We start from the raw sequence: 25303 nt of genomic DNA, 5'->3' as shown, positions 1-25303 counted from the left end.
TGCATTTACCAACTAATTTACTTTACAAGATATGAACTGACTTTACTGCCTTGATTCTTTACGAATAAAGGCCGTTTGGCTGTTAGTCTGTAGATGTCCACAAGCATTCACTGCTGGATTTTTCATTTTACTGATTATTTCTGTAACACAAAATGTTTAAAAACTTAAACACTTTGCAAGCCAATATTTATGTCTTCTTAAAAGCCAAACGAGTGGCATGGATGTCAAATATAAATAAATGAATCACATATTTCTCTGTTCCGTGCTTGCATTATTTATTTGCTCTTTGCCAGACATCTTGGCGACCCTATAGTTCGTTTTTTCTTCCTTCTTCTGCTCACTTCTGTTGTGTGCCAACAACTGCTGACATAGGACTGACTAAATGCTTTTTTAAAAATTCAAAGTCTCTTACATCCATGCTTTCTGTCAACTTAAACAAATAGCAAAATGCAGTTTATAAAGGGACGTTAATTGGGTGTAATTGAGAAAACTGAACAAGATAGATCAATACGATGTTTGCAGTGTCAGTTAAAATAAACAAATATGACTTCATGCATTGAAACGTGAGATCAGGTCATGGCTCCTGGGAGATACAGTTTGGCTTTAGCAGGGCACTGTCTTATTGAGCAGCTCTATAAAAATGTTGTTCTCGGTGTGCGTCGCTGACACAATGCTGCTCACCAACATCACTGATTCTCTGACTGCAGGAGTGCCTCTGTCGGTGGACTTCAGCCATCCTGCGGATTATCTCATTTTCATTTTTCAGATTTTATTTGCCACAACTGTTGTTTTCGTCGCAGGACCTATAGTCATTACCATTTTTGCCAACAGAGAGCTCCGCCGACAGAACAGGTTTATTTTCATGCTGAACACCAGCATCTGTGACACTCTCATCGGGTTTTCAGTGTACTATGTCGGTTTGTTTGATGTTCAAGAGGGATATCCATCCAGAAATGGAACTTATAACGTGTTAAACTATCTCCTTGGGGTAAATTTAATGACATTTTTATTTGCGCAATTTGACCGCTATATTGCTGTTTGTCATCCTTTCACATACTCTCGCTTCATAACGAAGGGTGTGGTGATTTCTGCAAACATCTATTGCTGGTTTTACGTCTATTCTCAGGCGGTTATTTCGATTTTCTTGCCCCTTTCCAAAGCAACACAGCTGTACGTGTTTGGTATCATCACCTTTCAAATCATAGTGTTCACCAAAGTGGTCATGACTATTAAACTGTATGTTATTGCCAGGTACCAGCTGGAAAGAGACCCCCCTAGTGCAGAGAAAGAAAGCACCAAGGAATCATTAAGAATAATCATTTTTGTTGTCATAACCTTCTTATTGTTGTGGTGTCCCTCCTTCGTTAACATCGTCCTCAGACTGGTTGTAGGGAGAGGGCTGACATTTAGGAATGATGCTACCAATCTTTTCGCCATCATGGCTCGATTTAATGCCGTGTGCACACCGGCCGTGTACCTGTGGGGGAGTCCCACTTTAAGGAAGGCCACGCTGAGGACGGTGTGGGGCAGACTGTGCCCAAAATGCAACAGCAGATAGAGAAACTGCAGTCTCTGTAACAGTGCGTAATGACCTGCCGTCAACTCGCCTCTTTCTCAGTTTCCTCCTGTGCCATAAAGAGGAATGGCACAAGAAGGCCGATGAAGACTGACTGCTACATCTCTCAGTTCAGTTCATTCTTTTCTCAGAGTGAAAAGTTTCAATGACAAGTAAAAACTACACCTCATCTCATTCATAATGCTTGAACCAGAGTAGGCTATTAAGTAAAAACAAAAGGTTGGAATACCTCACTCCTAAAACTCCTTTAAAAAAATCGTTTAATGATTTTGTATTTTATTTCTATGCAGGTCACCTTTTTCCTTTTTGAAATCCAGTGAACGGTTTAGCTTTTATTATTTTGCTCAGCTGACACAGTTGACTGAGATAGTTCGATTCATCATCACATGAACCAAACCTAAAGCCTTTTCTTTTAACGCACCTGAAAGTCTCAGCTCAGAAACGCTTCTATTGTAGAATCAGTATTGTTGTGAATATTCCCATTTCCGATTAACTTTCTGTATTTTCTAACATGTTTCTGTATTTAATACCTTCTCATTTTAAACAGTCTTAGATATTTTCGTATGTATAAACTCTGACGTTCGCATTAAACATCTCAAAAGCTGAATTTGAATTAAAAAAGTGCACTCAATGTGAACTTATTAATATTAATAGTAGTTTTAATAGTTTTTTATACAAGTTTTATGTTTTTTATACAAGTTTTATATTTGAAATAAATGATTTCAAGGCAGATATTTTAAGTATCTGTGTCCTGATATTTTCACTTTAATATCCAACGTTTTCTCCTGGATAATCCTTAAATGCTTGTTAATATCGGAGTGGCACAAGGTTCCACTCCGATATGTTTCTCATTATAGTGTAAATTGAAAAAACTGTGATATAAATACAGTGGCATGGATGTTAAATACAAATAAATGAATCAAATTTTCTCTGTTCCGTGCTTGCATTAGAATTTATTTGCTCTTTGTTAGACATCTCGGCGACCCTATAGTTCGTTTTTTCTTCCTTCTTCTGATCACTTCTGTTGTGTGTCCATCACTGCAGGTAAAGGACTGATTTGACTTTTTTAATAGCCTCTTACATCCATGCTTTCTGTCAAATCGAACAAAATAGGAAAAGTTAGAATATTTTTTTTTAAAAGGACGTTAATTGGGTGTAATTGAGAAAACGAGCAAGATAGAGCAAGATGTTTGTCTTATTAGTAAAAATAAACAAATATGACTTCATGCATTGAAACGTGAGATCAGGTCATGGCTCCTGGGAGATACAGTTTGGCTTTAGCAGGGCACTGTCTTATTGAGCAGCTCTATAAAAATGGTGTTCTCGGTGTGCGTCGCTGACACAATGCTGCTCACCAACATCACTGATTCTCTGACTGCAGGAGTGCCTCTGTCGGTGGACTTCAGCCATCCTGCGGATTATCTCATTTTCATTTTTCAGATTTTATTTGCCACAACTGTTGTTTTCGTTGCAGGACCTATAGTCATTGCCATTTTTGCCAACAGAGAGCTCCGCCGACAGAACAGGTTTATTTTCATGCTGAACACCAGCATCTGTGACACTCTCATCGGGTTTTCAGTGTACTATGTCGGTTTGTTTGATGTTCAAGAGGGATATCCATCCAGAAATGGAACTTATAACATGTTAAACTATCTCCTTGGGGTAAATTTAATAACATTTTTATTCGCGCAATTTGACCGCTATATTGCTGTTTGTCATCCTTTCACGTACTCTCGCTTCATAACGAGGGGCGTGGTGATTTCTGCAAACATCTATTGTTGGTTTTATGTCTATTCTCAGGCGGTTATTTCGATTTTCTTGCCCCTTTCCAAAGCAACACAGCTGTACGTGTTTGGTACCATCACCCTTCAAATCATAGTGTTCACCAAAGTGGTCATGACTATTAAACTGTATGTTATTGCCAGGTACCAGCTGGAAAGAGACCCCCCTAGTGCAGAGAAAGAAAGCACCAAGGAATCATTAAGAATAATCATTTTTGTTGTCATAACCTTCTTATTGTTGTGGTGTCCCTCCTTCGTTAACATCGTCCTCAGGCTGGTTGTAGGGAGAGGGCTGACATTTAGGAATGATGCTACCAATCTTTTCGCCATCATGGCTCGATTTAATGCCGTGTGCACACCGGCCGTGTACCTGTGGGGGAGTCCCACTTTAAGGAAGGCCTCGCTGAGGACGGTGTGGGGCAGACTGTGCCCAAAATGCAACAGCAGAAAAATCTTGTTTCAGTGAGACAAGTAAAGTTACACCTCATTTCATTCATAATGCTTGAGCCAGCCTATTGAATAAAACCAAAATGTTTAAATACATCGCTCCTGTTCTTTTAAATTTTCATTTAGATTAAAGATTTTATTTTTATGAAGGTCAACTTTTTTACTTTCTTATTTTGTTCAGGTGACACAGTTGACTGAGATGGCCCCATTCATCATCACATGAACCAAAGCTAAAGCTTTTTCTTTTAACGCACTTTAAAGTCTCAGCTAAGAAACACTTCTATTGTAGAATCAGTATTGTTGTGAATATTCGCATTTTCTTCGTTTATGATTAACTTTCTGTGTTTTCTAACATGTTTAATATTTTCTCATTATAAACAGTCTTAGATATTTTGAAATGTATAAAATCTGATTATTTTTATCTTCTCATTGGAAGCACGGGGACTCCATACCAGTCGTCTGAAATAAATAATTACACTAATTTGAGCTAACTTGTAGCAGGATTTGCCTCGTTTGTTTCGAATCCTTAGTTTGGTTTGTTTGGTCAACTCTTGGGCTCCGAGTACTGCATGAATGAATAATGAAAGGCAATACTGTCATTACTGTCGCCATTTCTTCTTTTCTCTTTCTTTCAGATTAGATCTAAACTGAAATAAACATGTGAGTCTTTCATGGTGCGGTTGGCTCTTTTGCTATGGAGGAAAGACAATTAAATATAATAACCAGTCTTTGTTACGAACGGCTAGAGCGGGATTTTTTTGTGTAACTGAAAGTTAATAACCTTGCGGCCCACATTCTTGAAGTAAAACTAAAATAAAAAACTAAAACGAAATCTAAAAAACGCATTTTGTTCACTAAAATAAAGTTAAAAACCACACCTTAAAAAAAAACATTTTGTGAACTCGAAAACGACCTAAAATAAATTATATATCTTAGAAAATATATAGAGGAAATCCTAAATTTTTACTTTTAATATTTTTTTAGATTGGTAAAAATGTTAATACATATTGCACGATTACCTGAGGCACTGATGGACGTGTTTATTTGGCCTCTGGAAGTCCAGAAGACTGCGAATAAGCTGCTTTCAGTTGTAGTGGCGATTCCATTGTTTGTCCAAATAAACATCCAACAATTTAAAATCAACAAGCCACTGCTGCACTGTGTTAATATTTTTAACTCAGGAAAAAGAAGTCCAATGTCCAAAACTTGAAAGTTGCGTTTTGCGGTTTATTTATCCAGTTTGGCTAGCAATAAACAAAAGATCAAAAACCAGTGCATGCTGGTCCTATACCAGTCCCTTTACTTATAGAAAATGGCCCAACAGTTCTTCCTGACTTAACAAGATAAACAACAAAACAAAACAAAAATGAAGCACATATTAACCTACAAAAACCTCTATATAAACCCCAAAATATAAGTAAACCAACAACAAACTTTAAAAATTTGAAAATAACAAAAATAAAGAATAATTAGCTCCAACACTAGTAATAAAGTTTACATTAAATTCTGGGCTGACAAAGAAGGTGCAGGGTTACAAAATGAAAAACATAAAACCTTTTGTTTTTAAAAACTTTCCTTTACTTGACCCCAGCGAAACAAATACAGAAGCATACTAAATGCAAAAGAAAAAAGAAAAAAAATGTAAAAGGAAAAAAAGAGAATAACGACAAAGCGAAAAATCTTAAATGAGCAATGTTTTCTGACTTTGCTGCAGCTGATGGTATAAGTGCACATCCCGTCAGTGCTAGTGGCAGCTGGCCCACAGTATAAGTCACACACGAAAGGACGAAGTAGCCGCCGTGATGTCACCGGTAATTAGTTTAGTCCTATTTTCATAACATAACTGTAAAATCAGACTGCAGGCCGATTCATTAACAACTTGTTACTGACACTTCATACGCCCTGATTAACCCTGACTCAAGTTTACGAAATTAACTTCATGTCGTAATTATAACCCGAGTTTAAGTATTTTCGAAATAAAAGCATGAGGCAAGATGTTCTCTTGAACTTCTGGATAAAGTCTATTTGCAATCTGGAGATCTGCCCCCTGCTGGCGATTTAGAGGAATACATGTTTCAATACTTAGATGGATTAAACAAGAAACGAAGTGAATCTAGAGGCCACAGAGAGAGAACTTCTTCTACTCTTATTCCAGTAATATTTTTGATGAATACACATATAATTTTTAAGTAGATTGCAATAGGTCAAGGCCACAGTCAATATAAAACAGCAGCTAAAGTTTAAGTCGTGGTATTGCATTTACATCTATATGCAAAGGTCAACAAAGTTCAACATGTAAATGAATCAGAACGGTAGCAATATTTAAATGTACTGACTTTTCTATAGTATTTTCTCTCTCTCTTATTTTTTCTTTTCTTTTCTAAATGTACCTGTATATTGTTTACATGTTTGAAATAAATTAATAATCAATCAATCAAAGGTCTGACTACAAAAATGGAAGGATTTTGTTTATGCAACCAGTGTGTCTGCATGCAATCCTTTAAGAAACCTGCAGTGCGTAGCCTGGCAAAGATGCTGATTGATTAAAAATCTTGCGTGAATAGGATTGTGAGAAACATCAAAACTTAAAAAGAGCTCACGAGGAGCACAGACAGTGCTTATTCAAGTCAGTCTTACCCATGATGTATGAAAGTATAAGCAGACGTCAGAGAAATATAACAGAAATGACTGCTCGCCATTCAGATCACAGCAGTGTATAATCTAGGCCTAATTACCTCAGACACAACTGGCCCCTAGCTTGGGTCTGAATATGAAAACAACCAGTCTGTGGCCTACTCTTCTTCGTGTTTGTGCAGTTAGCAGTCCTTTAGCTGTGGGTTATTGCTACCCTAGGTTTATACTGAAACCAGCGTGAGACCTTACCTCACCCTCTCATGTGATCTATTACGGGAGATGTGAGTGGGGGTTGAGGTGCCCGAGAAAGGATCTCAAGACTGCATTGTAAGTGGGTCACTTCTGATTAAATCTATAGCCTGTGATGTGCTGGTGTGTAAAAGCACAATATCAAAGGTTCCAGTCAGGGCCAACGTAGGCTGCTCTGACTTTTAGAGTTTCAGACGAAATTGCATCTACACATACCTACAAGTGTAGATTTAAGGAGATAATTTAAAGGTCTGTTATGTGGGATTTATACTATGCTCAACAACCATAACAGCGGCTTAATGCTTCCCCCTCTTAAACAGATAATGGAGGTCACAAAATGCTCACCGATAAAATTCTGTTACGTTATACGGACTATGAATGCAGGGATTTGTCCACTCACTATAGCTGGACACTCATTCCAAAATGAATGCCCATCACTGCACTTAGGCTCATTAAGGAAGCCTGCATACATAATCAATTACTTTATCTGCTTGTTCTTTTACAACAGTTCCATTAGGTTGAGGACCAAAACTCGCCAAATCGCTATAAAACCATTATATTCTTCTAATAAATAACTATTATAATTAACTGATAAATGATTTAGCTATAATATCTGAGGGTTTCCGCATGAGGCAGTTTTTAGGGGCCAAAAAACAAACAAAACACATGAGTAGAATTCCTTTGTCATCCCATGAGATTAATTCTGGTGACTTCATTGCGCACATAAGAGTGTTCTCAAAAGCCACTTGTGCATAAACAATGCGCCTCTCCAACATGACAGAATCTTTGGGCAGGGCTGTGCCTCTGTCGGTTGACTTCAGTAAACTCGAGGATTATTTCATCTTCATTTTCCAGATTTTATTTGCCACAACCACTGTTACGACAGCTGGAACAGTAGTCATCGGCATCTTGTCCACCAGAGCTCTGCGCATTCAAAACAGATTTATTTTCATGTTAAACACTAGTATTGCTGACACGCTCATCGGGTTTTCAGTGTATTATCTCGGTCTGTTCGATGTCGACGAGGGATATTTGTCTAGAAACGGAACCTACTCTGTTTTACCTTCCCTTTTAGGCGTTAATGTATTAACGTTTATGTTCGCGCAATTTGACCGCTATTTTGCTGTGTGCCACCCATTTATCTACAGCCGCTTCGTAACGAGACCCCGTGTGATATGCATTAATATTTACTGCTGGGTTTACACTTATGGCCACTTGATCATCGGGAATATGCTACCCCTTTATCAAGCTTTACAAATGTATTTAGCCACCATTCTCGTTTTTCAAATCATAGTGCTTGTCAAAGTGGCCATGACATTGAAATTGTATCTCATTGTCAGGTACCAGCTTGAAAGAGATCCTCCCAGCGCCGAGAAAGAAAGCAAGAAGGAATCTGTGAGAATAATCATTTTTGTTGTCATAAGCTTCTTGGTATTGTGGTCTCCATCTTTTGTGAATATTACAATTAAATTAATGAGAGGAGGAGGGTTGAATTTTAGAAATGAGGCCACCAATTTTTTCGCCATCATGGCTCGTTTTAATGCCTTGTTCACACCATCTGTGTACATCTGGGGGAGTCCGGCTCTGAGAGATGCCGCGATAAAGACTGTGTGGGGTAAAGTGTGCCCTAAATGCAGCAGGAGGTAACTGACACAATGTGCAGCTCATTTATCATTTTGCCTCTGTTGTTTTTTTAATCCAGATGATGCAGTCAGTACTCATTTAAATTCTCTTTCCTTCAGAGTCGGTCTTTTCCTATGAAGTCGTGTGTCAACAGGTGTTGCCGGGACCCACTGATGCGACTTCCTGACACTTCTTTTTTTTCTCCTCAAACAGAGGAAATAAAATCTGCACATTTAGCTTAATCGCTTGAATTTCATTTGCCACTTTAATAGTATTTAATGCAATAACATTAATAAAGACAAACTGTTTTACAGTTGTTATCATAATATTAAGGGTCTGATATAGCAAAGGTCTGCGCCAACCCCAAACCCTCTTTTGGCATCAAGTGAGCTCCTGCTGGAGTTTAAGAAGAGGAATAGAGTCAATTTTGCGACTGAAAGCTTCAGGGCAAAATTAGCGTGATGATACTTTTTTTTAAGGTGGAGCAAAAAGGTCTTTGTGTGCTCTACTAACAGTTAATTTCAATAATTTCTTTACGTCTTTCTCTCTAAAAACGATGTAGCAGTTAAGATAAATAAGAAGAGGCAGAAGAAAATCAATATGGTTTTCTGCAGGGGATGAACTTGTCTGGTAGAGACTCTGGATTTATCCAGAGGAGAGCTCCATTATTACAAACTACTCCATCGAATTAACCCAAAATTTGTATTTAACAGCTGGTTTGTACAATGTGTAGAAAAACACAAAACGTCTGACCTTGAGTGCTATCTAAGGTAGGGAAGACACCGTTTCTGTGCCATATGCGTAAATGTGCACATTGCCCTTGTGCTTTCTGTAGGCTTATTAAAGACACTTATATTAAAGTCGACTTGTGCGGACGGTTTTTTGTTTGTTTTTTTTTTTTAAGTTGACCTCATTAAATACGTATTTAAATTCCAATTTGAGAGCCTGCAGGAGAGCCGCAATACAAACCTCACGCAAACAAACAAGATACTTTTTTTAAGCGAGTCGATGGATTTGTAGTGTCTCAGATTTTTAGTCCATAATAGACAGAAGTGTCGTCATACAGCTCTCCAACGCAACACATCACTTTCACGTAGCTTGTCGTTCTTCTGCTCACTAACCTGTAATATACTACACCGAAATCACTGTCAAAATGCAATAATTAACAGGGGCTAAAGTTCAGACCACGGTGGTTAGCACTGTTGCCTCACAGCAAGAGTTCGAATTCACCACCTGGCCGGGGGCTTCCTCTGCGGAGTTTGCTTGTTCTTTCCGGGTACTCCGGGGTCTTCCTACAGTCCAAAGACATGCAGTTAGTGAGGTTAGGTTAATTGGTAATTCTAAATTGCCGTGAATGTGAGTAGGAATGGTTGTCTGCCCTGTGATAGCTGGAATAGGCTTCCAGCCCCCATCCCGAAAAGGATAAACTGAAGACAATGGATGAATATTCAGATCATTTTAATACCCAGAATTACGTGTAAAAAGTGTTGTGCGCAATTTACGCAGTTAGGAATAACCTTAATACACAGGCGGTAACAAATGTCTGTGTTCAGCTGCACATCTTAAGGTCAACTAAAACTTAGGCTTTAACACTGTGAATACCATAAAAAAAACTGTAACATTTAGAAACAAATAACAGTTCAAACGTGTATGTGCAGGCGAGTACGTGCGACCGATTTGCTTAACCAAATAGCGCCAAATTTAACAAAGACAACATTGACTGAAAGGGAAAAGGGGATTTTGTTCGAGGGGAAACTTAAAAGAAACTTTATTTGGGCGACAAATAAAACAAAAAAGTACCTTCCACATCAAATGTGAGAAGATTTTAGAGAAAAATTCTGGCCAAACCGAGTTCCAGAATCTCAATGAAGTTATTCTAGTGGCACATTTATAGTGTCACTAGAATAACTGTATAAATAACTAGCATAGCAGTCTATACTGAAGGTATATACTACCCCTTTACCAAGCTATACAAATGCACATGAAACACTGTGCCGCTCATTTATTAGTGTGCCTTAAAAATACTGATGCGGTCAACGCTTATTTAAATGGTCTACAATACTCCCCTATACAGTCTGCTCTTTTCCTGTAAAGGTGAGTACCATTAAGTAATAAATATAACAAGGCCAACAACGACTCCACTCAGCATGTACGGTCTTGGCGGTGGCTGCACAAGTGAAAATGAACAGGAACATATCAGTCATCGGATATACGAACTTTGGGAGGAGAGGATTTCAATTAATCATGCGTCACACAGTTTGATGCCAAATTTAATACTGAAAAAAAAAAGCATGACCTAATTTGGGTTGTTGGTTGTGATAGCTGGAGCATTCATTTATTTGAAATAAGACGGGGCGATGTTATCAGAGTGCGTAACTGTGACGCGTGGATGAATCAAAGCTGAGTCCAATGCCAAAATCTTTGGCTGAACCGAACTGAAGGGAACGTGAGGAACGAGGGGAATCCTGACACAAGCCTTCTTGTTTTACATGCAGGCAAGCTGCTGTTTACAGTGAGCCGAGTAGTTTGCAGCGTTTACAGTCTATACAGAGATCAGCGCATAATCGGTAACACAGTCGCTACCATTTCATATACCACAGATACCATACGTCAATAAAAATGCAGGTAGGGCCTAGTTAGTGATTTAGATTCATGTGTGAATGTCTCAACATGTAACACACAAGTGTCTACAGTTTCACACACCCTGCAGAAATAGCACTGCTGGTATTTATGCATTTCTTCCTAAACACAGCCTGATCTGATGGATTTTTTAAATCATTATTATTTCCATCATTTATTTATAGTACAGGTCAGGCGTTACACACCAATTTCTGCTTCATATGGCCAGGATAGTTTATAATAAAGCAGTTCTCCTTCAGATAAATGTACTCCATCTGAGTCTGTCCATCAGGACCTCACAAAGCCCCCAGCAACTTCTAGTAGAGGAGTTTTTGGTAGAATGCTGACTATTATTGAAATGAATCAACTGCGTCTTTGTTTCTAAACTACCGTATTGTTTAGTACACCAGCCGCAAAACTGTCGCCAGCTTATCCCATTTAATAAACATGGGGCGTCAGTGGCTGATGGAGTGGCGCCTGTGCAGATTCTTTGCGGCCTGTAAACTCATCAGGGCGGGCCAAAACAGGCCTTGGGCCTGTCATCAGTGTGAGTCTGAGTCATTATGTGTTCATACATCCAGCCCATTGCACAGACTTTTTTTCCACATGGGTGTCAGTCGTACAGCTCACACATCCTTACCATCATCTCTGGTTTGACAAAATACCCTTTTCCCCCTGAGTGCTGAATTTTGGTGGTCCAAGGATTTTTATTTTTGTCACCATGGCCACTGCGGTTGTATGTGGAATTTCATTAGATACACAACAAGGGAGTATTATTTCTTAACTGACCTGGAGTGCTGCTTTGCTACATTGTCCAGAGCGCTGTAACTATTTGCTGAACTAGAGCACCTTTACTTTAAGCTGACTAGGCAAAACTTTTCATCCCAAATTACTGTTGGTATTTAGCTTCTGGCCAACAAATAAAATCTTTACAACCTTAAACATACAACTTTATTTACAAAGACTATTCAAATCAGGACATTCTCAAAAATAAAATACAGGATAATGTAGTGGCAATTATTTTCACTAGGGTGAACTCTGACATGGTGTTTCCAGAACAGTCAAAGCTCTCTTTAGAGCTTTACAATAGCTGCCTTCCAGTTAACTCTGTGCAGATTAAAATGTCTTTGCAATATCATCACAATGTCTATTATTATTTTCAGCAAGGCTATCCGTGGCATCTCATGCTTTTTATTAATTTTCATTAGTCCTGTTTACCGAAACTACAAACAAATGTGTCAGTGAACTAACTAAAACAAAAGGCACTAAAATATCAAACAAGTCAGTTTTTCCTTTTTAAATTCAAGTTTCTACTTATCCATGATGAGAAAAAAAACATTTCCATTCACACGAGACAACCACGCTGTTACGAGCTGATGCACATAAACAGGAATGTCATGGCCTGGTTTTTCCCCCCGCAGTTTCGACTATTTGATAAAACAGAAGGAAGCTCATTCCTGTTTCTCAACATTTTCTCACAGTTTCGTAACCAAAATGACAGACAAATCATCTGAACACACGTTCCTGGAGACTGCTTTCCTGGACACACAAGTTTAGCTGAGCACTGAGAATGAGCATGCAGGTTTCGTTTGTTTTTTGATGATTTGTTCCAGGTTCAGCGGCTAAAGAAGTGTCTCTCATACTCTACAGGCTCTGAGTGCAATCATTCTATATGTTAGACTTAGTGACTTAGCGCAGGTGCACGTGCCAACCATAATCAGAAATGTCCTTGTGAGGCTTCAGATTTAGTTGCAATTTACATGATATGCACCAGTGATAGAAACTGTTTATTGGATGAATTTGTGAGTGAGTCATTTCTACCAAAGTGTCCAAGGAGGCTGCTTGAATGGAAACGAGGCCAAAGCAGAAACATTGACAGGAATTGAAATGACAGCCCAAGGCAGTGCTTGTCTCTGAAGAGATCTTCTGATCATCATCCTAAAAATACAGAAAGAGGAAACTGTGTCCCCGCATTTCATAGAATAATTGCTCGAATGCAACAGAATGTGTGTGTGTGTCTGTCTGCATCTCTCACCCATCCCGTCCTAGCAAGAAAAGAGCAGGTATGCTTGGTTTGGCAGTGCTTCCATCAGTGACCATGTCAAGGTACTGACTGTCGTTGTCCTCTGCGTTATCAGCAATAAGAACTGCTTTTCCTCCCGCTTCCTCTACATTTCGGGCTTTTTGTACAAAGGAGCAACCTCTGAAGTTTAAAAAAACAAACAAAAAAAAAACAGTTTAAGATTTTTAAGCTGTCAAAGCTTGTTATAGCACTATGTTATAGCAAAAAACTTTAGAAGTGGACAAATCTACAAATTGGTAAACAATTTGCTAAAAAGCAGGAATGCACTGGCCAGCTCAGCAATGCCAAAATGCCTGAAAGAATGCAGAAGAAAACTAAAGTGAATTATCACAGATTCTTTTATCGGTTAAGAATAATCCCTTCACAACATCCATCCAAGAACAACAACACTCCTTGTCAAGGTCTAATCTAATTAACAGAAACATTCATGAACCAAAATACAGAAAGTTTACGACAAGCTGCTAAACACTGGTTAAACTCAAGAACAAGGAGGCCAGATTAAACTGGTTGACTGATAAAAATGACTTGATTTGATTTAAAATCCACTGCACTGATGTATGGAGGCAAGATTACAAATAATGTCTCACTGTCCAAAAACACATGGACCTAACCTAAGTAGAAGTGACAACAGTTCTTGAAATACCATCCTCAAGGTAAGCACCGGTCAAGCTTTCTTTGAAACTCTGCTGACTGTATCATTGTTGGTAATCTTGAGTAAATAGCTTTTAGGCACTGTTCACACAAAACCCACACCAGCCAATGTGTGCCTACAGTGTATAATTTAAAAACAACACCAGGGTTTTTCATTTATTTTAAAATCATTATTAAGTTGCTCCTAAATATAGTTTTTGACCGAACATTCAACATGATAGAACCAGAATGACAGCTCACTGAAGTTACTCTTGGTATCATGGACTCGATTACAAGACTAAGGAGTTATAAAGTTAATGTCCTGTGTTTGCCAAGAACTCCCCAGCTATGTATGAATCACTTTGCGATTGCACAATCATGACTTTTAGACTGTGTCAGCATATTAAAAATTAAACAATTGCTTTCAGTTATGTTCTTTAAGTAAGAAATAGGAGTCCAACAACAGGGCTGGGCTGTCCACTACTCAATGGGAAATTATCAGTCTCAGAAAAGTTACAAAAAGGCTCCCTCTCCCACCCCCTTTCTCCTCTTGGGTGTATGCATCAGCTCAATAAATTGAAATACACATAAATAACATAAATACGTCCCTCACGTGAACAGATGAAAACACTGAGAATCATCTTTAATTTATCCTTTATTTGCACCTGTCTGTGGATTTCTCTGCCTGTTATTGTTACTGTTATTCTTGTTTCCTCAAGTGCTGTACTGCTGGAGGTTGAAAGGGATTTTTGAGTATTTTCTCACAGGTAATTGTTGCATTTAGCTCCACTATACAATGCAAGGTGTTTAAATTACAGTCCTGGGTCTGGTTATAGCCCTATAGAACTGGATCAGCTGCTAAGTGTAGACAGCAACATGTGATTTTCACTGATATCACAGTTAATGGCTGTATTATCAGAAACAGACTGTATGTAATTGCCAGCTTGACCCCATACAGACAGACTGATTCAGGCTTATGGTGACATTTATGGCAGGTTTGAGTGAGACACTAGACGACCTCATTTTGCAACAAAAAACAAATAACTGAAGTAATAATTTTTGTCTTATTGGATAAAACAAATATTGACAAAGATTAACTTTGAAGACACAATCTGCAGTTGAAAAAGGGGATAAATTAAAATACACGCTATTGAAATACTCACAATAATAATAAGAAAAATTAAAATTAAAAAAAAAATATCGTATCATGAGTGAGTGAACTATTGTGATAATATCGCATCGTGGGGCAACTGCTGATTCCCACCTCTTTTGCAACATATGTCCAAATTTTAAATCATAAAGTTTTTAAGCCAATCAGACGTGGCTGAGCAGAAAATCTTCTAAAATTTTGAATATTTGAGATGGGATAGCCCGCTAAAGTAAATAAATAAATAAATAAATTGGCTGCCTTCCCTACACCTTTGCTGCTAAATGCCCAAGGTTATATTCTCAGTTCCTAACCCCTGGTTTTGTTCACATAGTTTACGATTCCCAATGGTACAGAGGCGTGTATGCGTACCCCCTTTCCACCAGGATCACTTGTCCTTGAAGGATCTCTCTGTCCGTCAACTCTGAGCATCCATCTGCAGGGTCTGCTGGCACGAGAAAAATCTCATCGTAAAATGACGTCTGAGGGTCAAAGGAGAAAGAAAGAGTATGATTAGAGGTAAGGTGTAAATGTTCACCTGAGACTTTAAAACATTTGATTAGCAAATTATTTAACAGAAGACTGAGGCCTCACAAAAGTGCCTCCAAAGTCTTTAGCAGGTGCAGCACTGAAGAGGTAGCCTATCTCCTCTGGACTGATGACCCGGAAATACAGCAGTTCATTGACCCCAAGAGCTGAAGGAGGCCCGAAAAGAAGCACTTATCATGCATGACTTGTTTATATCAGAAATATTAATTAACCACAAAACTGCATGGAGATGCGAGACAAAAACCATCAATAAATGTCACAATAAGTCCCTTAACCTAAGTCGCTGTTGTGCAAAAAGAAATGCTTAAAAAACCCAACTCTTGCAGATAATACGAACAGTTAGCTGTTCATTTCAAACGTTCCCATTTCTGTTTTGAGTCTCACCTGACAGACGACTGAAGTGCATAAAGACACTCCAGAGGCATAAAGCTATCGCTGCTGTTCGGCAAACGTTCCCCATGTTCAAGGCATTAGTAAATCTCACTCGCGTTACAGAGATGAGACTGTAGTGTCTCTTTGTGTCTTAAGGCAGTGCAGCGTCCATTGTCGCTGTGCTTCTGTCAGATCACCAACCATTTCCGCCTTTCTCTTTCTGCGCATGCGTATGTCCCAGTTGTAGCTTCTGCTATGAGGCGACTGGGTAAGAAGTTGTGGTGCTCTTTTTGCACCAGCTTTTCAAACTACTGGTAAATGTGTCTCTGTGTTTTATTATAATTATTATTATTATTAACATGCCTGCAAGATGTATATGAATATATATATAATGTATATGAAGCTGGTAGTTACTTATTTAGTTTATCACAGTGACCTAAAAGTCATTAGTTGCTCTCCCTATCATGTACAATCATCAGAGGCTTTGTTAGGTGCACTTTGCTTGTACTGATTCACCTTTTACTTTAAAATCTCCCTTCATTCTTCATCCTCAGAGATTTAGGTTCATTTTGAACTCCACCAGGTTGTCTTGAATATGTCTGCATACATAAATGAGCTGGCTTGCTGTCATGTGACCAAGTGATTAGATATTTGCATTAACAAGCAATTATGCAAGTGCACCTAATAAAGCAGGTGTTTTTTTCTCTCTTTCTAACTTCCTGACCCAAAAAACTCTTGTGTCCTTCCTGAAGGAGGCAACTTAATTGCTGTAAGAAATTCAATACCACAAAAAAACTCAGGTAGAGTGTTAAACTAGAAACTAAGGACTTGAAGGTCCTTAGTTTCTAGTTTAGGGGGAAAGACAAGGGAAATCTATAGAACCACACAGCTTGAGGGGACAGCACAACAGAGGGAGATACACAGGAGGAGAAGCGGGCAGACAGAGCACCCCTGGGGAACACAGCTGAACCGAAGTCAGACTGATGAGACAGGAGAAGCAAAAATAAACATAATACACATGAGACCATCAAAATAGAACAGGAAGAAACACACACTGGGATAAACAGACATAGAAACGTGACAGACTGGAGAGACAAGGAGACAAAGGAGCAAAACACAGAACAGACAGACGGGTACATGAGACTGAAGTAATAACAAAACACGGATATGAGACTAGGACAGATATGAACAGAAATCAAGAACTATAAATACAAAGTTAGAGGCATTGGAAAGTAGCCAGCTCAGGAACTAGAACACAATGAACTTACGCTTTCAAAGAAATAAATAACAAGTCCAAAACAGAAAGTTCCAAACAAAAATTGGGTCAAAGACCAAGAACCATTACAGGTTGTCCCATTTTACTGTATTGATTTAAACTATTTGCCAAAATGACAGAACTCAAATCCCAGTCAAATGAAAAAACAAAAAATGTAATGCCCTAATAAAGGTTATTAAAGGTCATTTACATGTGAACTATCCACAAGCCTGCATGACAAAACACAAAGAGTTATATCTATAACAGACAAGTCAAATACTTCATTAAAGTAAAGTTATTTACATAACGTAAAAAAAAATTGAAAAATATAAACCAACTAAAACCTTTCTATCATGCTGAATTCATCTGACAAAGATGTAAAGTTTGTCAGTGTCTCTTTGAAGCCCATTTCCAAATGCATTTATAAAATCTTTTAACCAAAATATTCTAAATTTTATTTGACAAAACAAGCAAATTAATATTTATAAATTATTTCAACTGAAGATATACAAAAATCATAAACAGACAATAGAAAAAAGCTAAAATCTTGGATCAGTCATAACAGCTTATATGATCCCAAATCATGTATTCAGTAAAGTCTGGTTTGAAATTTCTTCTTATTACAAACTTTAGTGTGAATAAAATTCCTGCATTATTCATTTATCTACCAATTCACAATCAACCAAAAATATCACATAAACATTTGCAAATTTTGTTATTTATAAAGTTTGCCGTATTTATAAATATAATAATAAATATAATAATAAATATAATATCACATATGTACTATTAGGATTTAAAAAAATTATTTCAAAGTCGGACATGGAGGTTTTTGTTTTTTCTGAAGACAACTAAATCCCACAAACCACCCCTTCATGCTAATAATTATAATTATATAAAATAACAATAAGAATAAACTTAAATACAGAAAAGGTTTTTCAAAAAAAGTGTTAGCAAATCTTTAAGGTTTTAATATCTCCATAACTGGTAAATGAAGGATATTTGGTTTGTGAAGGAATTCTTTGATGATGTCATGTAATTTATACATTTAAAAAATCAAGTATAAAATCCTTACAATCTGCAGTATGGTTTAGTAATTACATTTCATATATAAATCTACTCTCACCAAATGTATACACTACAACACTGTCAATCACAGTCCATGTTTTATTGTGGATATTTAGCGTGCTTCTTGTGTTTTCTCTTCTCTTTCTTGCATCCATTGAAAACCTCAAGCGACAACTCTGGACAACAATATTTTTCCGTGTTTTTGCATCGACATAGTCGATCTGTTCCAGTTTTCACCTGCAATGAATCAATGACATATTATTATGAAATGATAATGTGAACATTTAAAATGCAATGCTTTAAGTCTAAAAACACTTACATGCTTATCATTCACAACAGCTGATAGGTACCGACAGGCCAAGCGGACGTGATGCAGGCAGTGGCTGAAGCAAAATCTAGGGTGTGGGGGGAGTTCGGCGAGGCCATGGAAAAAGACTTTCGGACTACCTCAAAGAGATTCTGGCAAACTGTCAGGCAACTCAGGAGGGAAAAGCGGTGTGCTACGTGCACTGTGTATAGTGTGAGTGGAACACTGCTGACTTTGACTGAGAAAATTGTCAGGTGGTGGAAGGAATACTTCGAGGACCTCCTTAATCCCACTGGCACGTTTTGCGTGGAGGAAGCAGAGTCTGGGGACGAAGGGGACGACCCGCCAATCTCTGGGGGCGAGGTCACTGAGGCAGTTAAGCAACTGCTTTGTGGCAGAGCCCCTGGGGTGGATGAGGTCCGCCCCAAGTTCCTGAAGGCTCTGGATGTTGTAGGGCTGTCTTGGTTGACACGCCTCTACAATGTTGCGTGGAGATCAGGGGCAGTACGGCTGGATTGGCAGACCGGGGTGGTGGTTCCCATCTTTAAGAAAGGGGACCGGGTGATAGCCTCCAGCTCGCTTTGGAACAGTTCACAGCCAAGTGTGAAGCGGTGGGAATGAGAATCAGCACCTCCAAATCTGAGGCCATGGTCATTAGCCGCAAAAGGCAGGAGTGCGCACTCCGGGTCAGGGACGAGTTTTTGCCCCAAGTGGAAGACTTTAAGTATCTTGGGGTCTTGTTCACGAGTGATGGGAGATAGGAGTGGAAGATTGACAGACGGATTGGTGCTGCGGACGCTGTACCGGTCTGTTGTGGTGAAGAGAGACCTGAGTGTAAAAGCGAAGCGCTCAATTTACCGGTCATTCTGCCTCCCTACCCTCACCTATGGTCACGAGCTGTGGGTAGTGACCGAAAGAATGAGATCACGGATACAACCGGCGGAAATGGGCTTCCTCCAAAGGGTCGCTGGCCACGCTGGAGAGATTATATCTCTCAGCTGGCCTGAGAACGCCTTGGTGTTCCCCCAGACAAGCTGAAGGAGGTGGCTGGGGAGAGGGAGGTCTGGGCTTCTCTGCTTGGGCTGCTGCCCCTGTGACCCGGCCCCGAATAAGTGGAAGAAGAAGGATGGATGGATGGATGGATGGAGTTTCCAGTATGCTAACTACTATGTGAAAATCAGTGCCCTCTGGTAAAGTTTTGATAACCTTTCCTGGATTTTACTGTTAAAGATTCCTGGGTGAAAAAAAGCTAAAAAATGTTTCAAATTGTATTGTGTGTTGAATATATGTATATGTTACTTATGTGTTGTATCTATTACAAAACTTCTGTGTCGTATCTATTACAAAACTTCTGTGTCCTTTACTTTTGAAAGTTGTCATTTTTTTAAGCAACCTAATTGCAAAAATTGATTAAACAGTATTTAGTATGAGAAAAATATAAAACTTGTTACTATTGCTGGCAATAGCAATATGTTGTTGTTGTTTTTAAAATCAATAAGGTCTGCATTCCCACAAGCTTATCTCTGGGAATGATGTGTTTAAATGAAAATATTAATATTTTCTAAATAATATTCTAAATTAAAAAGCACTTTGAAGCATTTAAATTTGTTTCTCAGTATCAATCCTAAGAACTTAACAGTGCATGTAACTTATCAATACAACATAATGCATGTAGTTATAAATAGGCTATATGTCAGTCATGTATGTAAACTATATTTGTATATGCATGTATATTCCTCTTCTTTCAGCCGCTCCCTTTAGGGGTCACCACATTGAAATGTGATGCAGTTAACTATGAAAGGAAATCTCAGTAGGCCTATACACTTCTAGTAACTAAAGTTTCATGACAAAACACATAAATGTAGGTTTAAATACCATTGCGTTACAAAGGAATTCTAGAGTTTCTTTTCTGTTTTGTTCAGTCACTGCACGCATGACATGAGCAACACATAAATGAAATAGAAACGTATAAAAGGAAGGAAGCTCAAAGCTCTTTTAATAGCATGCTGATTTGCACTGTGGCAAACCACCAAATACACAGAAACGCCAACTCACTTGCACAGAAGTAACAAGGACATAAAACAAAATGTGTGACCATTTGCTCAAAGTTCAGCGTATTCAAAGGCTAGTTTAACTTCTGATTCATGTTTGAGGTTGTGCACCACGCAGATTTTCCTTAACCTTGATGTCCTTAAATGAGCAAAACTATAGAAACCCTTGAAGCCTCAGCTGACATTTTTTGCTGCTAAATATCATTTTATAATGAATCACACACCCGTCTATGTTTTAAGCTGGGGCTGGAAGGCTAACAGTAGGTGTACATATGTTTAGTGTCTACGTACATATTTAGGTTTCCATTGACTCTCCCACAAAAATTTGGTACTTACTAGGCACCTATTTGGGGAATGATAGTGCATTTTTGGTCTATAATGGTGTTTACTTACTGTATGTGTAAGTATAAATATAAATAAGCATTTAAATAAATAAAAGTTTGTGTCTTAATAAATAAAATGAATCATTAATAACAAGTGTGTTGGACAGATCCTCTGAAGTAAAGACAAAACAAAACCAAGTAGAAACAGGAGGAACACATGGCAAAAAAACACAGGGACACGAGAGGACATTGCAGACTTGTAAGAAGAGATAAAGAGCAAAAGCTGACAGTGGTGGACTCAGATAATATCAGTAGGTTACATTTTTCCAGGGAGTCCACTGACTCCAGTTGGCGAGCACCAGTGAGTCTCTGGAGCGAACCCTGAGCTTGCTGATTTTCTTCGGTATCAGAGTAGATGATGAACGTTCAGTCTAAAGTCAGACAGATTAGACAATAAGAGATCAAATGCAGTGGCTATAATGACAGACATTTAGATCTCATAAGATTTTGTTTTAGTGTAAGATTGTGCATACTTGGCCATCATCTCTAAGCACATATTCAATTTCGTGCTCCAGACTGAAGAAGCTGTAAGGTGCTGACCAGGTGGATGGTGGATCAATGGTCACATTCACGTCCTCGTTCACTAACTGACACTTGACAATCTGGGGACTATCAGGTTGAACTAAGAAGAAGAAGAAGAAACAGTAAATAATATCGTCCATGTGTGTCTATAAAGCAATCATTTAGACACAAACATATTTGTATATATATTTTACATGTATCCATTTGCCTTTAGATTCATTTAATGCATTAACGTTACTGTTTCACTTCAAACTTTATCATGCATGGACTGCATACATGGACTTTCTTTTTCATCAGAAAATGTTTTCAAAAAGGAAAAGGTGCTTTATAGTTGATAGTCTTCTACTGAATGCCATTGATGTAGCTCAGTTTTACTCAGCTTACCAATGTCTCTGAGATAAAATCTCTTGGATGTCCTGAAAATGGAGAAATCACTTATAGCCTCAGCAGTGACTTCAAGCATGGTGCTTTCCTCTGCGTAGGGTGAGAGGTCGTGATACATCTCAAACTGCAATTTCCCCTCTGCGAGCTGCCGACTGCCACTAATCCACTGGCAGGACTTTGAACTTTTACTGCTAATAAAACAAGCAGTAAAAAAACAGAAAACAAAATATAACAACAAAATCAGAAACACACACATCTCTGGTGGTTCGTCTAGTTTGGGCATCTTAACTGTAATTTGTCTAGATTATTATTTCTTTCTCTTTTTTTTAAGTTTTAAAATTTACCAGTAATGACCCAGTCCAAGACGCACTGCTGTGTATCCATTGCCTGTCCAGGTGCAGTTGAAGTTACAGTCATAAGACTTTGCCCGACAGTTAATGAGAGAATCTGTAATGATAAACAATATCTTTAAATTCTAAAGTAATTAAAGCCTTAATCTCACCTACTAGAGAGAGTGTGTTTTACCCTAACTGTCAGCCAGTATAAAAGTGTCTTTGTTAGTGCTATATATTGACTGTATATTAGCAATATAGGTTCCCCTAGTTGAAAAATTCCCATCATTTAGAGCATGTGAATGGTAGGATGAATGAAAAATGAAAGAGAAACTCACCAACTGTGTCTTCTTCATCAACCTTTAGCAGCAGATAGGTTGAGGATAGCATCTTTTCACCTCTCCAGCAGCTGTAGTTACCCAAACTTGGTGTGTCTATATCTAACACGGTCAGTTTTGTACCATTTTGCTTTACATTTTCGTCATCTTCCAGTGGATCGCCATTCAGCTTCCATGTGACGATGTCATCAGGTTTTGAATTGCAGGTCAGTGTGTATTCTTCATCCCTTTTTGCCACCTCAACTACACAAAGATAGAGAAGATAAACAGATAGATAGACAGTTAGATAGACAGAGAAGAGGTTAGTAGGTGAAGATTTTAAACAACAAATGAATATTAGGAAAATGTTTGGATCATAAAAAAAGACATACAGTTTTCTGGAAAGTGGTTGAGTTCGTGAGCTCCTGTGAGGCTGATCATTAGAAGCCCAAATGTCCACAGTGAAAAGGTCATCTGAGGAATTGTGTGACAGCAAAAAGCATTTATTGAAAAACAATTCATTACTTGCATTAAAATAAGTATCGTGTGATTTTTAGTGAAACAATATATAAAGTGACTCATAGAACATTCAATTGGCTCATAGTTAATTTAGTTGAAAAAATGCACTGAAAATAGGTAATTTGCTTCTTATTCTGTAGTATAGATATGAAATTAAACTGACTAGAATTTAATTTATATATATGTATAGATAGATAGATAGATTTATATCTGGAAAAGAACTCACCCTGAAGTGATGTCAAAAGCAAAAGTGCAGACGTTCTGTCACAGCGATCTTGATGATTGTATGGTCTAACTGCCCACAGAGCAACAACTTTATATTGCAATGCACGATACACATCATCGACACCTCCACCTCCAATGTGACACTTTGGGAGAGAGAAACTGACCGATCTAGTAAAGTGATAAGAGTATGCACATTTCCTCTATACTGTTTTGCATGTCAAATTTTTTTACACAGCGAAGCTGTGAGTTTCGTACAGGGGACTAAAAGATAAGAAATGTGGGTGTTCAGTAGGGTGGGGGGTTGCCCTCAGCCTTTAAGGTGAAATACAGCAGTATAAAACAATTTTTGATAAGTGCTTATCTGATAATGGATTTAAAAAATAATTTAAAAAAAACTTTTGCAATCACAAAAACAGGACACACATTTTATGTTCAATATTAATGCGACCAAACATTTTCTTGGTTGGCTCTTTATGTGCTAACACGCACACAGACACACTGGTTCCTGCTTCTCAACTTTCAGTTTTTATGTTGGGTTTTTTTTATATAACCAGGCTGTAAATGTGGGGCAATAGCACTCCTTGGTATCGCTCTATGCAACCTGTGAATAGAACAAAGAAGCACTGAGCTTTCAGTCATCAAAAGGTAATGTAATACTATAACATAAAACAACATTTTTTAATTCAAAGTCTTTTGAGAACAGGTTTAACCCTATTGACATTAATAAATACAGCTGGTAGCAGAAATATATCAGTCACTTATGACTCAAAAAATATATAAAGCAGAATAAATGTGACATTTATGACTAGTAACCACCCTAACCTGATCAGACAAAACTGGGCTAAAGGGTGCATTTTTTCTGTATTGCTCTGAATCACACGCTGAGTCCTTAAACTTCACCACTGATGTTAAGAAATCCATGATCCACAGTAAATGACTGTTTTTGTAGCGTTTCTCACAAAACAAGCCGCTACGAAATGTCACAGAGAGGTTATGAGAACAAGCTATTTCCGATATTTCCTCACTCTTTGCACTCAGAATGATTACTCAGCTCATTGCAAAACATATTGTGAGATTAATCCAACATAATTGCAAAAGATAAGTGGAACATTTCTTTTTATTAGCTGCTTATTTTTACACTGTCTTAATTGTAATTCCAGACTGAAATACCAAAAAATGATCTAACATTTCTTGGATCAGACAAGCAAGACAGACCAAAACTGTTCTCCTTTTAGAGGTTTCCCCCCATGATATTATCATTGTCATGCTCCCAAAACCTCAAAAACATGCACGACATTACACCGGAAAGGAAAGACGGACAGAAAACAGGACTTTCCCTCTCATTAGTCATGTAGGCCAAATGTCAGCTATGACTTAACTAGACCTTTACCTAACACTTTGGTCATGTTTTAATTCTCACACATACTATGCACAAATCAAATGTTCCCGTCATATCTTTAACTATGTGAAAGGTACTTCCACAAAACTTGAACACTTGGCAGAGAGCTGTATTATTATTGGGTCTCAAAAATCTTTTCTGCCTTTCTACATGCTGGTTAAGGTTAACAGAACCAATTCTCCAATAAATTCAGAGAAAATTGTTAGGCACTTTGAAAAAAAAGTTTCAGGTTTCACTTCCTCAAAAACCTAAAAAGTAGTATTATTCATTAATCATCTTTAGGGAATGGTTTCATGCACGACTTCAAAGAGTTGAATAGTCACAGTTGCTCAAAATATTTCACAATTTGTGTTTTTACAGTTTATTATACAATACTTGAACCTAGTTTCTACGACTGAACTTAAAGCTTATTTTGATCAGTTATTAATTTAATGTGTATATAAAGTATTTTCATTTCAACTTCAGCTTAAAAAATGTACAACTGTTTACTTACTAGTAATTGGACTTTAAAGGTCAATCGGAGCTCATAAAGTAAGGTAAAGCTTTAAAGTCCCAGTTAATTCAGTGTTGCTTCCACATGAACCCCAAAACTGAAAACATTTGCATCCATTTTACATAATATCCAAAACTGTGCCAAGCTCTGAGATCACATCAGTCCAGATAATAGTGTTTATTCTGTTCAGCAGAATCTATGTCAAGTGTATTGTCAACATATTAATTGTGATTAAAAAAAATTAAAGAGCAGAAGTACACAACATTGAAGAGGAAAGAGATGTTTTTTGCTTTAAATGAGTGGAATTCTCTAACTTTTTAGACCACATGTTCTATTTA

The 25303-nt window shown here is 37.9% G+C and overlaps 2 protein-coding genes across 4 annotated transcripts; both read right to left on the bottom strand.

Moving 5' to 3' along the window:
• Positions 1–5017: 5017 nt before the first annotated feature.
• On the bottom strand, positions 5018–15937 carry LOC116311023 (protease-associated domain-containing protein 1). 2 transcript variants are annotated; one of them, XM_031728017.2, is made up of 5 exons: positions 15723–15937; positions 15384–15484; positions 15162–15271; positions 12965–13132; positions 5018–12867 (listed from the first exon to the last, which is right to left on the bottom strand). In XM_031728017.2, the coding sequence occupies exons 1-5, from the start codon at positions 15796–15798 to the stop codon at positions 12747–12749; spliced, it is 576 nt and encodes a 191-aa protein (XP_031583877.1). In that variant the 5' UTR covers positions 15799–15937; the 3' UTR covers positions 5018–12746. The 2 variants fall into 2 exon arrangements, with proteins under 2 accessions (XP_031583877.1, XP_039477006.1); XM_039621072.1 differs by having other exon boundaries at positions 12748–12889.
• Positions 15938–17023: 1086 nt separating this feature from the next.
• Positions 17024–23040, bottom strand: si:dkey-88e18.2 (interleukin-12 subunit beta). Of its 2 annotated transcripts, none has more exons than XM_039621130.1 (7): positions 22722–23040; positions 22351–22593; positions 22025–22127; positions 21681–21868; positions 21248–21396; positions 21035–21145; positions 17024–18270 (listed from the first exon to the last, which is right to left on the bottom strand). In XM_039621130.1, exons 1-7 carry the CDS (start codon positions 22909–22911, stop codon positions 18133–18135), a joined length of 1122 nt encoding a protein of 373 aa, XP_039477064.1. In that variant the 5' UTR covers positions 22912–23040; the 3' UTR covers positions 17024–18132. The 2 variants fall into 2 exon arrangements, with proteins under 2 accessions (XP_039477064.1, XP_031583803.2); XM_031727943.2 differs by having other exon boundaries at positions 21681–21871; positions 22722–23038.
• Between the last annotated feature and the right edge of the window lie 2263 nt (positions 23041–25303).

The sequence above is a fragment of the Oreochromis aureus genome, linkage group 12 (genome assembly GCF_013358895.1).
Source record: "Oreochromis aureus strain Israel breed Guangdong linkage group 12, ZZ_aureus, whole genome shotgun sequence".
Lineage (NCBI taxonomy): Eukaryota > Metazoa > Chordata > Actinopteri > Cichliformes > Cichlidae > Oreochromis > Oreochromis aureus.
Note: the sequence above shows the minus strand (reverse complement) of the source record. Positions and strands in the feature narration are given on the sequence as shown.